This window comes from Cebus imitator, unplaced genomic scaffold (genome assembly GCF_001604975.1).
Source record: "Cebus imitator isolate Cc_AM_T3 unplaced genomic scaffold, Cebus_imitator-1.0 Scaffold805, whole genome shotgun sequence".
Taxonomy (NCBI): Eukaryota; Metazoa; Chordata; class Mammalia; order Primates; family Cebidae; genus Cebus; species Cebus imitator.
Genome location: NW_016108120.1, coordinates 234956 through 250249, shown reverse-complemented (window position 1 = coordinate 250249; position 15294 = coordinate 234956). Strand labels below are relative to the sequence as shown.

The 15294-nt window shown below is 62.3% G+C and overlaps 2 protein-coding genes across 2 annotated transcripts in view; both read left to right on the top strand.

The window, feature by feature from the left end:
- Positions 1 to 964: 964 nt before the first annotated feature.
- CDC34 (cell division cycle 34, ubiqiutin conjugating enzyme) lies at positions 965 to 9889 on the top strand. Its single transcript, XM_017520140.2, has 5 exons — positions 965 to 1351; positions 4335 to 4421; positions 4525 to 4622; positions 5251 to 5385; positions 9189 to 9889. The coding sequence occupies exons 1-5, from the start codon at positions 1175 to 1177 to the stop codon at positions 9400 to 9402; spliced, it is 711 nt and encodes a 236-aa protein (XP_017375629.1). The 5' UTR covers positions 965 to 1174; the 3' UTR covers positions 9403 to 9889.
- A 3897-nt stretch (positions 9890 to 13786) lies between these two features.
- Positions 13787 to 15294, top strand: part of GZMM (granzyme M) — an 8773-nt gene continuing 7265 nt past the window's right edge. Inside the window, exon 1 of the mRNA XM_017520139.2 lies at positions 13787 to 13929. Within this exon, the coding sequence (XP_017375628.1) occupies positions 13875 to 13929 (55 nt within the window). The 5' untranslated portion in view covers positions 13787 to 13874. The remainder of the gene's footprint in view (positions 13930 to 15294) is intronic.

Genomic DNA, 15294 nt, shown 5'->3' with positions numbered 1-15294 from the left:
TTGAGGTCAGGAGTTCGAGACCAGCCTGGCCAACATGGTGAAACCCTTTCTCTACTAAAAATACAAAAATTAGCCAGGTGTGCTGGCCGAGCGCCTGCAATCCTAGCTACTCGGGCGGATGAGACAGAAGAATTGCTTGAACCCAGGAGGCGGAGGTTGCAGTGGGGCTGTCCCATCGCACTCTAGCCTGGGTGACAGAACGAGACCGTTCTCCAAAAAAAAAAAAAAAAGGACTCGGCTGGGACAAGTGTCAGCCTGGGAGGAGGAAACAGCCAGGCTGGGGCTCAGCTTGGGGTGGGGGATCCGTGGGGCTGGGGTCTCTCCCGGGTCAGGCGCTGAGCCGATGCTGGCTGGGGTGGGCCCGCCTGTTTCCCCGTTTTTCTGGGGAACAGGGACCCCTCGCCAACCTCTGATGACTCCAGCGCCTGCAACGGCTCACACCACGTGGTCACCTCCGGGGGGAAGTCCGCCCCTCGGAGCCCTGCCGCCCGCCCTCCCCTCCGCGCGCCCGGCGTTCCGAGGACAGACCTCGCGCCCATCCCGAGTACAGACTGGGGACCGGAAGCCGGGACGGACCTTCCGGCCCGGATCAAGACCCCCGCCCCGCGCCCCGTTCACCGCCCGCGGCCCCGCCCCGCGCCGGGACGTCACAAAACGACCCCAAAGCCCGGGGGCCGGGCCGGTGGCGGCGCAGCACAGCCTTGGCCGCCTCCCTGCGCACAGCGTCGGCGGTGCTGGCGGAGCTGCGGCGACGGCGGCGGCCTCGGGGTCGGAAGCGCCCAGGGCTGCGCGCTCGGCCCCTCCCTCCCGGCGGCGGGGGCGGTAGGCGGGGCCGGGGCGGGGACTTCACTTCCCGGCGTGCCCCGCGGGCGGGCGCGCAGGCGCAGGTCGGGCCTGGCCGCGGCGCGCAGGCGCAGTCGGGGCCCGGCGGGGCGCGCAGGCGCAGCGGGGGGCGGAGTGCGCGGGCCGGGCTGAGGCGAGCGCCGGGCGGTCGGCGGCGGCAGAGCTGGTGGAGCGCTCGGGGTCCCCGGGCGGCGGCGGCGGCGGCGGCGGCGCAGAGGAGGAGGCAGGCGGCGGCTCCCCCCCGGCCGGCGCGCGGCCCGGCCCGTCTCGCGAGCTCGCGGTGGTCCCGCGGCCCCGCGCGGCGCCGACCCCGGGCCCCTCCGCCGCCGCCATGGCCCGGCCGCTGGTTCCCAGCTCGCAGAAGGCGCTGCTGCTGGAGCTGAAGGGGCTGCAGGAGGAGCCGGTCGAGGGCTTCCGCGTGACGCTGGTGGACGAGGGCGACCTGTACAACTGGGAGGTGGCCATCTTCGGGCCCCCCAACACCTACTACGAGGGCGGCTACTTCAAGGTGAGCGCGGCGACCCCGCCCCGGTCCCCGAGCCCGCGAGCCCCTCGGGGCGCCGGGGACCCGCTCCCTGCCCCGCAGCCTCCTGGCCCGGGCTGGTTTGGGGCCCCCCGCCCTCCCTCCGCGGACAGTCTCGGGGTCCTTGGGCCCCTCCTGCAGCCCCCGGGGCCCCAGCCCCCTGGAAGGCGCCGTCCGGCCGCCTGTTAGTGTCTTGGCCCCCAGGAGGGGGCCCGGGGCCCCCGGATCGCTGGGCGTGAGGCTGTTCCTGCCGCCGCCTCGGGGGTTCGACCCCGGCAGCCCCCCGTCCGGCCCTGCGGGAAACGGGCAGCGTCGCCAGGGCCGCCCCGGCCTTCCTGCCGCCCCCCCGCCCCCGACCCCGCAGCTGCCGTTGTGGGGAGCTCGGCCCGTGAGCCGGGGAGCGCGGCCAGCCTGGGGGCGGCTGGCGCGGCCTCTCGCTCGGGCTCTGGCAGCCGGGACCTGCCTGGAAGGCGGCCACCCTCGCGGACCGCGGCCGGCCATGCGCCCTGGGCTCCGTCCCGGCTTTATGTAACCTGCGCTCGGGGAGGCCGGGGCAGGGGCGGCCTCCCTCCCGCTCCCTGCAGCTCCGCGCGGCCCGGGCTCCGACCCCAGAAGCTGCGCGCCCCGCTCATCCCCGCTCATCCCCGCTGATCCCCGCTGGCCGGGGCCTTTCTCGGGTTCCACGGAACAGGTGGCTTCTGGGGACCCAGACCCCGGGTTGGGGGCCGTTCCTTCTGCCCTCTGGCGGTTTGAGTCCCAGCAGTTTCCCGATGTTTTTGTCGTTGGGAGCTGGGAGGCTGTTTCTGTCCCGTGTGAAAAGGATTCAGGCCACAGCCAGGGCGGTTTTCTTGATCTCACCGTCCAGACGTGACCTTTGACTTTAGAAGGAGTCAAAGGACTTTGTTCTTGGGGTCAGAGGGACAAAGCGAGGGGCCCTGTGTCAGAGGTGGGGAATGAGCGCCCTGCCCGGGATGCCCCCCTCCCGCCGCCCCCGCCTGCCAAGAGCCTGGACACGGTCCTGCCCGCTCTGCCCTGGCTGGAGGCCGGGTGGGCAGCAGAAGCCTCAGCCCGGCCAGCTGTGGGCATGGGGCCGAGGGGCTGGTGCCTCCCACGGGGTGAGTGTCTGTGCTCTGGGCCGATTAAGTCTGAGCAGCGCCCACTCCACGGCTGTGAGGGCAGCAGCCTGGTCCGCTGGGGGCGATTCCTGAGCTGAGGTTCTGGCTAACGGCAAAGGGTGGGACGTCCTGGGTTCTGCCTCTGCAATCCTGCGTCCCCACACAGGGTTTTGGGCCTGCAGGTTGCCAAATGGTTTTTGCAGCCCCCCTCCCCCAGCCCCTTTTGTCTGCTTCTGGGAGCAGCTGGCTGTGAGGAGGGGCAGTCCCACCTCCAGGCCAGGCCTGTGAGGCGGCTGCTGTTCTGGAAGGAAGGGATGCGGGTTTCTGGCTGCTGCCCACTAGACAGGTTGCCAGGGATTGTGGGCAGAGCCTCCTGGGCAGTATTAGGGGATAATCCAGTTTTCCGGATTTCCTGGGGAGGGGGCCTCCGGACATCTGCCGCAGGGTCAGTCCTCAGAAGCCAGCGTTGAGACACGGGGGTGCTGCCCCTACCAGGACCCTCCCTTCCCGCTGTGCCGGGGCAGGAGTGGGGGCTGTGGAAATCCAGGAGCTGTGGAGTGCCAAGGCCACCACTGCCAGCCACTGCCTTCGGGAGCCGGAGTCAGCCCTGGGGCAGGCACTGCTGGAGAGACCCCTCCACAGCTAGCTTGCTGTGTGCCCTTGGCGGGGTGCTTTCCTTCTCTGAGCTTGGATTTCCTCCAGGTAAAAGGCATTTTTAGAGGTGCTTAAAGCAAGAGGCTCATTGGGACTTGGTGGGGTTTGGTACAGGTGAGGCAGCTTCTCCGTGCTGCTGTTGAGGCCTCAAGCCCAGCAACCAGGCTTGGGGGACTTGAAGTCTTGGGGAATGACTGGGCGTTTCTGAGGCCGAAATTCCAGCCTCGCTCTGTGGCCTCAGCACGGGGCCCCAGTGAGTTCCCTGTCAAACAGAGAACATCCCCCAAGGACCCCTGAGTGCCCTCCCTGTCCAGGAAGGGCCTTTCCAATGACTGGCTTTTGGGGAGTGCTGCCCTGAGCGCCTTGGAGTGCTGAGTGCCCCCAGGACCCCTGACCCAGACACGCCTGTGCCTGGCGTGGGGGCGCAGCAAGCCAACAGAGAGGCTTCCTTGTTGACCTGCTGGGGCGCCGGAGGGCCGTGGATGACATCACGCCCCAGGCCACAGGCCAGACAGCTCTGTCACCCAGCACGTGGCTGAGATCCTCCTTCTGTGGCCACCCTTGCCAGCAGGCTGGGCGGCCGTCACGGGAAACGCCGATGGGGAACAAGTCCTGCCAGGCTTCTGTGACCTGCGGGTCAGCCTACCTGACACCCCAGCACCAGACACCTGAAGGCAGGTGGCCGTGCTGACTCATCCCCCACCACAGCCTGGGCCACGGCAGGTGTCTGGAGTGTTTGCTGAGTGAGCAGTCATCTGTGCTCACCCTCCCCACACCCTGGATGCCAAGGCCCTGGAGGTATAGTCCTGGTCTTGGGCCTCAGCTCCATCCGAGAGTAGCCTGGAGCCCCTGCCAGTCCGTTCTGACTGCTGGTGGGTGTCCCGGCCCGGGTCCCATGCGCCTGACCTGGGCTGCCCGTGCCCACGTTCCCCAGCAGCTGTGCAGGGTCAGGCCCTGGCCACCTGGACTGTGTAGGAGCTGGGATCAGCTCCGGTGACTCAGAAGGCTTGAGGCAGCCTGCTGGGGACTGAGAGTCCTGCCTTGGCCCGGATGGGATGTCCCTCACACAAACCATGCCTCAGGCCCACAGCCTGGGCCTTATCCCCGGAGCACCAGCACTGGGAGCGGGATGGCCTCGGGCTCCCTGTTAGCTGGGCCAGGGCTAGCTGAGCTGAGCCACAGGCTTTCTGCCCGTGCAGGCACGCCTCAAGTTCCCCATCGACTACCCGTACTCTCCACCGGCCTTTCGGTTCCTGACCAAGATGTGGCACCCTAATATCTACGAGGTGAGTGTAGCCCCCGCGGGGCTCACGTCCTCATCGTCTGGGACCTGGGGCACTGGGAGCCAGTGCTGACCTCTGACCTCTGACCTGTCCTCTCCTTGTGCAGACGGGGGATGTGTGCATCTCCATCCTCCACCCGCCGGTGGACGACCCCCAGAGTGGGGAGCTGCCTTCGGAGAGGTGGAACCCCACCCAGAATGTCAGGTAGGCCGCCCCGCCCCCCATGTCCACCAGGTAGGCCAGGCTCCCTCCCTACCCTGTCCCGTGTCCACCCAGAACATCCGGTAGGCCGGGCTCCCTCCCAGTCGGTGGTGCCAAGGCTTGGTTCAGGACCTGCCAGCTGGCATCCTGGGCCTCCCTACACCTGCACGGTGGGCGGCTTCCCGGGGCTTGCAGCACGGTGGTGTCTGTGCGGACTCCCACCACCCCAGGCCAGCCCCACGGTCTGGAACGACCTAGGGGTGTCCCGCCTGCCCCAGTCCTGGGGTCTCCTCCTTCCCCAGCCATCTCTGGATTGGTCGCCTCGTGCCACGCGTGCCCCCCGGGACTCATGCCCAGGTACAGGCATTGGGGCCTTGTTGCCCGTGTGTCCTGCAGTACAGCCCAGGCCGGATGTACGGGCGTGAGGGCAGCCCCGGGTCTGACGGAGGGGGTCTGCCGTGCTGCCCTCCCTGGTCCTGGCATGGGAGGCAGGAGGCTGGTGCAGTTCTAGCCCCTACTGTTCTGGGGGCCCGAGACACAAGCAGAGGCCATGAGGGCAGGTGAAGGTCGCCTGCTGGGCGGGAAGGCTGGGGTTCCCTGGGCAGGTCCGCTCCAGCCGCTCTCCCCACAGGACCATCCTCCTGAGTGTCATCTCCCTCCTCAACGAGCCCAACACCTTCTCACCTGCCAACGTGGACGCCTCCGTGATGTACAGGAAGTGGAAAGAGAGCAAGGGGAAGGATCGGGAGTACACGGACATCATCCGGTGAGGGCGGGCAGGACGGGAGGAGAGACGCAGGTCAGGCCTGCAGCCGTGATCGCGCAGCGCCCAGCCCTACTGTCCCGGTGAGGACGGAGGGGCTTCCTGATGCTGCTTTACAGGCAGCGGTCACAGGTGGAGGCCGGGCCCAGCCTCTTGCCCCTTTTCCTCTTTTTTTTTTTTTTTGAGAGGCGGAGTCTCACCTCGAGGCCCAGGCTGGAGTGCAGTGGTGTGATCTCAGCTCCCCACAGTGTTCACCTCCCAGGTTCAAACAGCTCTCCTGCCTCAGCCTCCCAAGTAGCTGGGACTATAAACTGGGACTACAGGCCACGCCTGGTTGATTTCTTCGTATTTTTAGTAGAGTTAGGGTTTCACCCTGTTAGCTAGGGTGGTTTCGATCTCCTGACCTCAGGATCTGCCCACCTTGGTCTCCATGGTGGTAGGATTACAGGCGTGAGCCATTGAGCCTGGCCCTTATTGAGCCTGGCCCTTTTTTTTTTTTTTTTTCCCTGAGATGGGGTCTCGCTCTGTCACCCAGGCTGGAGTGCCCTGGCACAATCTGGGCTCAGTGCGGCCTCCATTTCCCAGGTTCAAGCTGTTCTCCTGCCTGATCCTCCTCAGTAGCTGGGTTTACAGATGCCCACCACCGTGCCCGGCTACTTTTTGTAGTTCTGAGTAGAGTTGGGATTTCACCATGTTGGCCAGGCTGGTCTCGAACTCCCGAGTTCAGATGATCTGTCTGCCTCAGCCTCCCAAAGTGCTGGGATTACAGGCGTGAGCCACCACGCCCAGCTTAGTGGTCGATGTTTCCGTAGATTCTTTCAGGCTTGACGGTTTATTTATGCCTGTGCTTTAGCGAAGAAAAGGGGTCATGCTGTGTGCGCCCTGGTGACTGTTGGTCAGTAGTGCTGGTGCCACTCGTGTGGGGAGTGCCCCTGCAGGCGCTCGGCCCGGCAAGCTCTGGCCGCAGGTGTGCGGCCGCCTCCCGGTGCCTTCCGTGCCTGCGGTCTGCCTCCCCTGCGTGGCGGTGCGTGCCGGCTGGTAGCTCTCCCTGTCCCGTCCCCCTCGTGCCCCAGAGCTGAGCCCCACAGCCCTTTCTCATGGGTGTGTTGTGTTGATGTGAATGTGTGAATATGTGCGTGTCTGCATACACAGACGAGGTTTTCTTTACGGGCTCACAGCCTCACGGTTCCTGCTCTTCCTCTTACGTAGAGACGTTTCCTAGCCGTTTCCTCTTCTCTGAGTGAGATCACATGGATTCCCTCTTGGAAGCCTCAATGTTTTTTGTTTGTTTGTTTGTTTTTCAAAACGAAGTCTTGCTCTGTTGCCCAGGCTGGAGTGCAGTGGGGTGATCTCGGCTCACTGCAACCGCCGCCTCCCAGATTCAAGCAATTCCCTTGCCTCAGCCTCCCGAGCAGCTGGGACTGCTGGTGCCCGCCACCATGTCCAACTAACTTTTTGTATTTTTGGGTTTGTTTGTTTTGAGATGAAGTCTCATGCTATCGCCAGGCTGGAGTGCAGTGGTGCATTCTTGGCTCACGGCAGCCTCCTCCACTCCAGGCTCAAAAGATTTTCCTGCCTCAGCTGAGTAGCTGGGACCACAGGTACCTGCACTGCACTGGGCTAACTTTTGTATTTTTAGTAGAGATGGGGTTTGCCATCTTGGCCAGGCTGGTTTTGAACTTCTGACCTCGTGATCTGCCCATCTGGGCCTCCCAGAGTGCTGGGATTACAGGCGTGAGCCACCACACCGGGCCAAGCAGAATTTTAAAAACAACCTTTAAGGCTAGGCGGGCGGATCACGAGGTCAAGAGGTCGAGCCCATCTTGGCCAACATGGTGAAAACCTCGTTTCTACTAAAAATACAAAAATTAGCTGGGCGTGGTGGTGCGTGCCTGTAATCCCAGCTACTCGGGAGGCTGAGGCAGGAGAATCGCTTGAACCCAGGAGGTGGAGGTTGCATTGAGCCAAGATCGCGCTACTGCACTCCAGCCTGGCGACACAGTGAGACTCTTGTCTCAAAAAAAAAAAAAAAAAAGAACAACCTTTAAAATGTTGCACCCATATTCCATGTGTGTCCCTGGCCCGGGCCCCACGAGCTTCCGGTGCCTTCCGTCTGCCCTCCCTTCTGCACTTGCTGGCTCCTGGTGTTGTGGAGTTGTCCCAGGGCACCGTCACGGTGCTGGGCGGTCTCTGCTCTGAGCAGCCACAGTGTGGCATCCTGGGAGGTGCTCTGCCAGCACCCACCGGCCTCTGGAGGTCAGGGGGGAGCCGGCCTGGCAGTCCCTCCGTGCAGATGCCCTCAGCGGCCCTGGCCCAGCTGTGTCACCTGGCCCATGTGACCGGTTCCTTGGCCCGGTTCTTCCTGGCCACCTCCCTGATGTACCTCCCCCTCAGATCCCAGCACAGAAATAAAAGCCACACTATTTTTATCCCTCGAAATTCCCTGCAGGCCAACTCACGTGTGCCCATGTGGCCTGATGTGGTCGCTGCTTTCTGTCTGTTTTTAAATCGTGTGTGTGTGTGTGTGTGTGTGCGCGCGCGCGCGTGTGTGTGTTTGTGTGTGTGCGCGTGCGCGCGCACGCACCTTGTGGCAGCCAGAGTCCCACTGTGTTGTGCCGGGCAGGTGCCGTGAGCCCAGCTTGGTCAGGGCTGTTGGTCTTGCTGGACAGCACGGCCAGACAGTCTTCCAGTTCATGCTGGGGTGTGCCACGGGCGGGTCAGGTCCCACCCTGCCCCTACACTGCATCTTCCCACGTGTGCCCCCCCCCAGGCAGTGCTGGCCTCAGGGCGCCTGTTGCGCACTTCAGCCTCTGTGTCCACCCTGCTGGAGAGCTCGGGAAACAAAGTGCGGCATCTGCTGGGTCTGCCCAGGGACGTCCCGGAGGCCAGACGTCGGCCCTCCATGCCTCGTGCCTCCCCACAGGAAGCTCTGGGCTTGGGGCTGTCTGTCCACTCCCTGCTGCCCTCCTGTGCGGGCACTGTGGAACCCACACACCCCGGGAGCAGCCAGGCCAAGAGCCATCCTGGTCTGTGATGGGGGCTTGAGGGCTGGGTTGCAGTCCCTAGCGCATCGCCTGAGGCTGCAGCCTTGTTCCTGTGTTCCGTCAAATGGGGTCACTGCAGCCCGGCCCTGCTGTGCGGGCACCCAGAAGCCCCTTGCCGGGAGCCCTGGAGGGACATTCTTGATGTGCGTCATGGAGGTGGAGCTCAGGGCAGGCCCGCCCTTATAGGTCCTGGTGTCCATGGTGCCCGCTGGAAAGTTGGTGCTAACTCATCCTCCTTTCTAGCCAGAGGCCAGGTGGCCAGGCCTGCCTTGGTTTAGAGTCCTAGCGAGGGTGTGGCAAGGCTCTGGCCGCCTCTGCGTTTCCCGTCCCACCTGGGCTGGTTCTCGGCTCCAGGACAGTCCTGCCTCCTGTCCTCAGTCACCCCCAGCTACTTCCTTTGCTCCTGCACTCAAGAAAGTCTCTTGTCCCAACGTGAGGCTACATGGGCACTCCCTGTCACCCAGCGTCGTGACTTTCTCCAGCTCCTGATGGGTCCCTGTGGGGTGTGCTTCAGAGCAGGATGGGCGGATGTGACCGCACTGCGCCCGGCAGCCTCCTGCCTGCGCCTCTGGCCCCTCCCCAGCCCCGTCCTCTGTCTCCCTTCCGGAATCCCTCACTCGCAGAGCGCGTTCCTGCGTGGCCGCTGAACGCCGCGTTAAGGGGCGTTGGGATGAGAGTCGGGCATGGGGGGTGGGGGCAGGGCCGGGGCAGGGGCCGGGTCCAGGCCCGTGCGTGGCGCCCTCACCCATCCTGTCCCACCAGGAAGCAGGTCCTGGGGACCAAGGTGGACGCGGAGCGCGACGGCGTGAAGGTGCCCACCACGCTGGCCGAGTACTGCGTGAAGACCAAGGTGCCGGCGCCTGACGAGGGCTCGGACCTCTTCTACGACGACTACTACGAGGACGGCGAGGCGGAGGGGGGCGCCGACAGCTGCTTCGGGGACGACGGGGACGGCTCGGGCACCGAGGAGTCCTGACACCGCCCGAATAAACCGCGGCCGGGCCCGTATGGATCCTGAGACCACAGACTACCTCACCGAGGTTTTGTGTTGCTCCCCTCCCCTCTGGTGGTTTCGTTTGGCTCTTTTTCTCCTTTCCCTTGTTTGTTCTGGGTTTTCATGTGCTTCAGAGAAGAGGGGCTGCCCCAGCGCCACCCACGTCACTCTGGGCTCCGTGGACGGGGGCCCAGCTTGGGAGTGGCCGGCCCACCTGTCCTCTCGGGAGGGGAGCAGAGTCCCAGCCTCTGCCCAAGCGCCCCGGCTTCAGACCGGCTGCAGCCCAGAGGAGTCACAGGGAGCGCAGCTGGGAACGTGGGTGGGCGGCTGCCGGCCTGAGGGTCCCGGCCCAGCGTGTCAGCCCCAGGGCCTGGAGCCACATCCCAGCACGAGTGGACAGATTCTCCGTGGCCGACTCTTCTCTCTGCTTTGGTTTGTTTGGAATCTAAATAAAACTACTTTATGAGAAGCCACAGAAGCTCTGCGGGGAGGGAGAGGCAGCCTGCAGGTCCATTAGTGACTGCACACGGCCAGCCTGCTGGGACCCAGCTGCGCCAGGTGTGGGTCTGGGAGGCCCGTCACAGGAGGCCGGGGGGCAGCCGGGTCCCACCGCCCGTAGCTCCCAAACTTGGGTCAGACGGGCCTGGGCGGCATCCCCCAGCCTGCAGTGAACTGAAAGTTCCTCCCTGTGACCAAGTGCTTTTGAGGGGACAGGAGCTGCCTCTGCAGGCGTCCAGCAAAGCTTCCTCCAAGGGCCGCAGCCGCCTGGGTGTTGATCCTGGCGCCTTGGCCACAAATGCCCCCATCAGCACTCCGGGGACAGCTCAGGGCCACAGATTGCCCCTATGAGCACTACGGGGGCTCCATCACCGTCCAGGCAGACCCTCGGGGTGGGAGAGCCGTGGCCCTGGGCACGCAGGGCAGGCACCTCGCATCCTGGCATCAGGAAGTCCCTGGAATCGTTTTGTATCGTGGGGTAAAGCTTGGCGCCCTTCCCTGCCCTCCCAGGGTGCTCTGCCTCCCAGGAATCTGCCTGTGTTCAGGTGTCCAGGAGCTCCTGGCCTTGCTTTTGGGCCGCTGAAAAGCCCGTAGTGGCTGGATTCACGGTGGGCAAGCTGTGAGGATGAGCCTTCCCACCAAGTTCAGACAAAATGGGGCTGCATTGGTTGGAAGTTGGGTGCCCCTGCCAGGTGGGCATGGGGTGCAGAAGGGCACTCGGGGGACCTGTGAGGCCCCCCCCGGGCCCTGCAAGGTGTGTGGCCTGTGGCCTCTGAGCTGCACCCTGGCTGCACCTCGGCAGATGCCCCATCACCTTTCCTGGGTTCACATTTCTGGCTTCTCTTAGACCCAGGCCACCGCCCGGCTTGTCTGAGGTGGGTTTGAGGGGAGTCTGGCTTGATGGTATGGGCCCCGCCGCTTCCGTTGCTCCCCCGTAAGCCGTCCGTCCAGTTTACCTTGTCCACCGAGCACTGCAGTGTTGCTAAGCAGTGAGCTCATCGAGGCCCGGAGCCCTGCACGGGAGCCCAGGTGCGTTAACCTGCAGGCGCTCAGCAGGTGCCGACGTGTTCCGCCATTACAGGGGCAGGCAAGATGGGCGGCCTCTCCTCTCCTGGCTCCAGGCCGCGCCGCGCCACTGCACCTAGTCCACTTGAAGGACCCAGGGCAGTGTCATCTGACCACCGCCGGCCTGGTGTTCTCTGGCCAGCCCAAGGTATGAGAGGCCCTCCGGACCACACCTGGTGTCCGCCCCTATTGTGAATAAAGTTTTATTGGCACAGCCACACCCAATTCTCAGGATGGTCCCTAGCTGCTTTTTGAGACTGAGTTTCACTCTTGCTGCCAGGCTGGAGTGCAATGGTGTGATCTCGGCTCACTGCAACCTCCACCTCCCAGATTCATGCCGTTCTGCCTCAGCGTCCGGAGTAGCTGGGATTACAGGCATGTACCACCACGCCTAGCTAATTTTGTATTTTTAGTAGAGATGGGGTTTCTCCATGTTAGGCTGGTCTCGAACTCCTGCCCTCAGGTGATCCACCTCCCTCAGCCTCCCAAAGTGCTGGGATTACAGGTGAGCCACTGCACCTAGCCTGCTTTCATTTTATTTATTTATTTATTTTTTTTTTTGAGACAGAGCCTTGCTCTGTTGCCCAGGCTGGAGTGCAGTGGTGTGATCTCAGCTCACCGCAACCTCCACCTCCTGGGTTCATGCGATTCTCCTGTCTCAGCCTCCCAAGTAGCTGGGATTACAGGCATGCGCCACCACGCTCAGCTCATTTTTGTATTTTTAGTAGAGATGGGGTTTCACCATGTTGATCAGGCTGGTTTCGAACTCTTGACCTCAGGTGATCCACCTGCCTTGGTCTCCCACAGTGCTGGGATTACAGGTGTGAACCACCGCGCCGGGCCACATGTACACGTTTTTTATAGAAACGGACCTTACTGTGTGGCCCCATCTGGTTTTACACTTTTATTTCTTGATACAGGGTCTCGCTGTGTCACCCAGGCTGGAGTGCAGTGGCACGATCATAGCTCACTGGAGTCTCAACCTGGGCTCCAGCAGTCCTCCCGTCTCAGCCTCCAAAAGTGCTGGGGCTACAGGTGTGAGCCACCATGCCCAGCCTCTCAGTTTTTACTCTTTACCACACTATATTTGCAGCATACCCTAAAACTTCACTTGCTTTCTATGTGAAATACAAATTTTACTGGGCACCCCTGTCTGTAGTTGCTAAGTCTGGTCACACTGACACTGATGGGCGTTCCTCCCGGTTGTGAGGATTGAATGAGGTAGAAATTCGGGCCCACACTGAACAGCTATGCTCCTTAAACCCACCCGGCTTCACGCTGCCGGTGGGAGCCCCCAGGCCCCAGAGCACGGCAGGGGAGTGCAGCCTTTGCTGATCAATTTCTTCTGGACACCGCTCCTTTAATTTTGGAAAAGGTACTTATTTTTCACACAGGGTCTTGCTGTGTTGCCAGGGTGGAGTGCAATGGCACAATCACGGCTCACTGCAGCCTCAACCTCCTGGGCTCAGGCAATCCTGCCTGTCGCCCAGAGTGCTGGGATGACAGGTGTGAGCCACCGCCCCCGGCCAGTACTGTTACTATTCATGAAAACCGAAAGCTAAAACAGCCCAAATACCCGTCCACCGGTGACTGGATAAACAGTGTGGTCCGTCCACACAACTGAACATGGAGCTCTGTCCCTCAGGCTGGAGTGCAGTGGCGCGATCTCGGCTCACTGCAACCTCCGCCTCCCAGGTTCAAGTGATTCTCCTGCCTCAGCCTCCCAAGGACCTGGTACTGCAGGCACCTACCACCATGTCCGGCTAATTTTTTGTATTTTTAGTAGAGACCGGGTTTCACCATGTTGGCCAGGCTGGTCTTGATGTCTAGACCTTGTGATCCACCTGCCCTGGCCTCCCAAAGTGCTGGGATTACAGGCGTGAGCCACTGGACTGGCATAAAGGACATTTTCTACATGTTTTATCAGAATAACAAAAAAGCGGCAAAGAAGAAACTCAGCCGGGCGCGGTGGCTCAAACGCCTGTCATCCCAGCACTTTGGGAGGCCGAGGTGGGTGGATCACCTGAGGTCAGGAGTTCAAGACCAGCCCGGCCATCATGGTGAAACCCCATCTTTAAAAACAAACAAACAAAAAACCTCACTGAAACTAAAACAAATACAATTGGGGTGATTTGAACACTTTATATTCAACACCAGAAATTTGTCAACGGCTGGGTACAGTGACTCACTCCTGTAACCCCAACATTTTGGGGGGCCAAGGCAGGGGAATTGCTTGAGCTAAGCTCAGGATCAGCCTGGGCAATGTGGCGGAACGCTGTCTCTGCAATTTTAAAGTTCGCCACACGTCTCACGCCTGTAATCTCAGCACTTTGGGAGACCGAGGCAGGCAGATCACCTGAGGTCACGAGTTTGAGACCAGCCTGGCCAAGATGGTGAAACCCCATTTCTACTAAAAAAAAACGCAAAAATTAGCCGGGCGTGGTGATGCGTGCCTATAACCCCAGCTACTCGGGAGGCGGAGGTTGTGGTGAGCGGAGATCAAGCCGCTGCACTCCAGCCTGGGTGACACAGCCAGACTCTGTCTCAAAAAATGAAAAAAAAATATCACCCACACGGTGGTAGCGCCTGTCGTCCCAGGTACTCGGGAGGCTGAGGCAGGAGGATCACGTGAGCCCAGGAGTTTGAGGCTGCTGTGATCACACCCCTCCAGCCTGGCTGTCTAAAAATAAGAAAGTTTTGGTACTTTCTCAGATGTGATCATGGCTTCATCTTGAGTCCTTCTGTTTGAGAAACACTTTCTAACGTGTTCATGGGTGGAGGGGTTTTGGGTGTGCGGCTGTGGGTGGAGCTGTGACTGTCACCTCCCCCACAGGAAGCCATCGGGACGGGGTGGGGGGTTGCTGGCATACGTGCTGGGTGTCTGCAGCAGCATGGAGGCCTGTGTGTCTTCAGTCCTGGTGTTGGCCCTGGGGGCCCTGTCGGCAGGTGAGTGGGAGCCAGAGTGCAGGGGTCACTGAGGCCCAGAGCTCTTGGGGGTCCCTGGATGGGGGGTTAGGCGTGGGCGGCAGCATCCTGGGCGTAAGAGTGGAGATTCGTCATTGCTTGGCGGGAAGACAGACCGGGGGGCATCCCAAGCTCCTCGCCTTCACCCCGAGCACTGGGAAGTGCCGCCGTCCACCCGCTCACCTCGTCCATCCTCCCGGCGGCACCCAGAAGGCAGGGCCCCCATCACACCTGAGGTGCAGAGCAGGAAACTGAGGCCTGGCTAGGAAACGCCCCAGCTGGGAGCGCAGAGCCGGCGCTCCCTCCCCACCCCACTGGCTGCCTCCTATAACCGAAGGCGTGGCGGGATTAGGTGCCCAGCAGTGAGAGAGGAGGGAGGTGGGCAGTGGTTCCTGTGCCGGCTGGACGGGGTCAGGGGCTCTGGTGAGCTGGGGACCTAAGCAGATGGGCGGAGGTAGATCCAGCCATCCACCCGTCAGCCATCCATCATCTTCCCATTCTTCTTTTTCTTTTTTTTAATTTTAAAGACGGGGTTTCACCATGTTGGTCAGGCTGGTCTTGAACCCCCAACCTCAGGTGATCCGCCCACCCTGGCCTCCAGAGTGCTTGGATTACAGGCGTGAGCCACCGCGCCTGACCCATTCTTCTTTTTTTCCTCCCATGGGTCCGTCGTCCCTCCCTCCCTTCACCCCTCCTTCCTTCCCTCTGTCCGTCCATCCATCATCCCTCCTTCCTGTCATTCTTCCACCCATCCCTGCATCATCCATCCCTCCTTCCCTCCATCGTTCATTCCTCCTTGCTTTCATCCACCCATCATCTTCCCCTCCTTCCTTTCAGGTACCCACCCACCCATCCATCATGTTTCTCTCCCTCCTTCCCTCCATCCATCCATCACCCCCTCCTCTTTCCATCCCTCCCTCCTTCCTCCCTCTGTCCCTCCTCCTCTTCCCCCTTCCTGCCGTGTATCCCTCCGTATTTGCAGGCCACGCCCTGTTCTAGGCCTGCTGTACCCGAGACAGGCCTGGGGCCTGCCCTCCTGTCTGCCCGAGAGAGATGGGCCAGGCGCGAGGCTGTGCACACAGTCTGGGAGGGGTGGGTGCTGGGAGGCTGGCAGAGCAGAGGAAGGGCAGAGGGGGCAAGAGGGCGGCTGGGGGGCCTCTGTGGCGAGAGGAGCAGAAACCAAGGGAGGAAGCCGGGCCGGGGGTGGGGAGGCACACAGGCAGCTAGGTGGGGTGCGGGCAGCTAGGTGGGGTGCGGGCAGCTAGGTGGGGTGCAGGCAGCTTGCAGGCGTGGCAGGGACCCGAGTGTCGGGAGAAGGGAGGAGAGAGAAGGTGGTCAGCAGGGCCA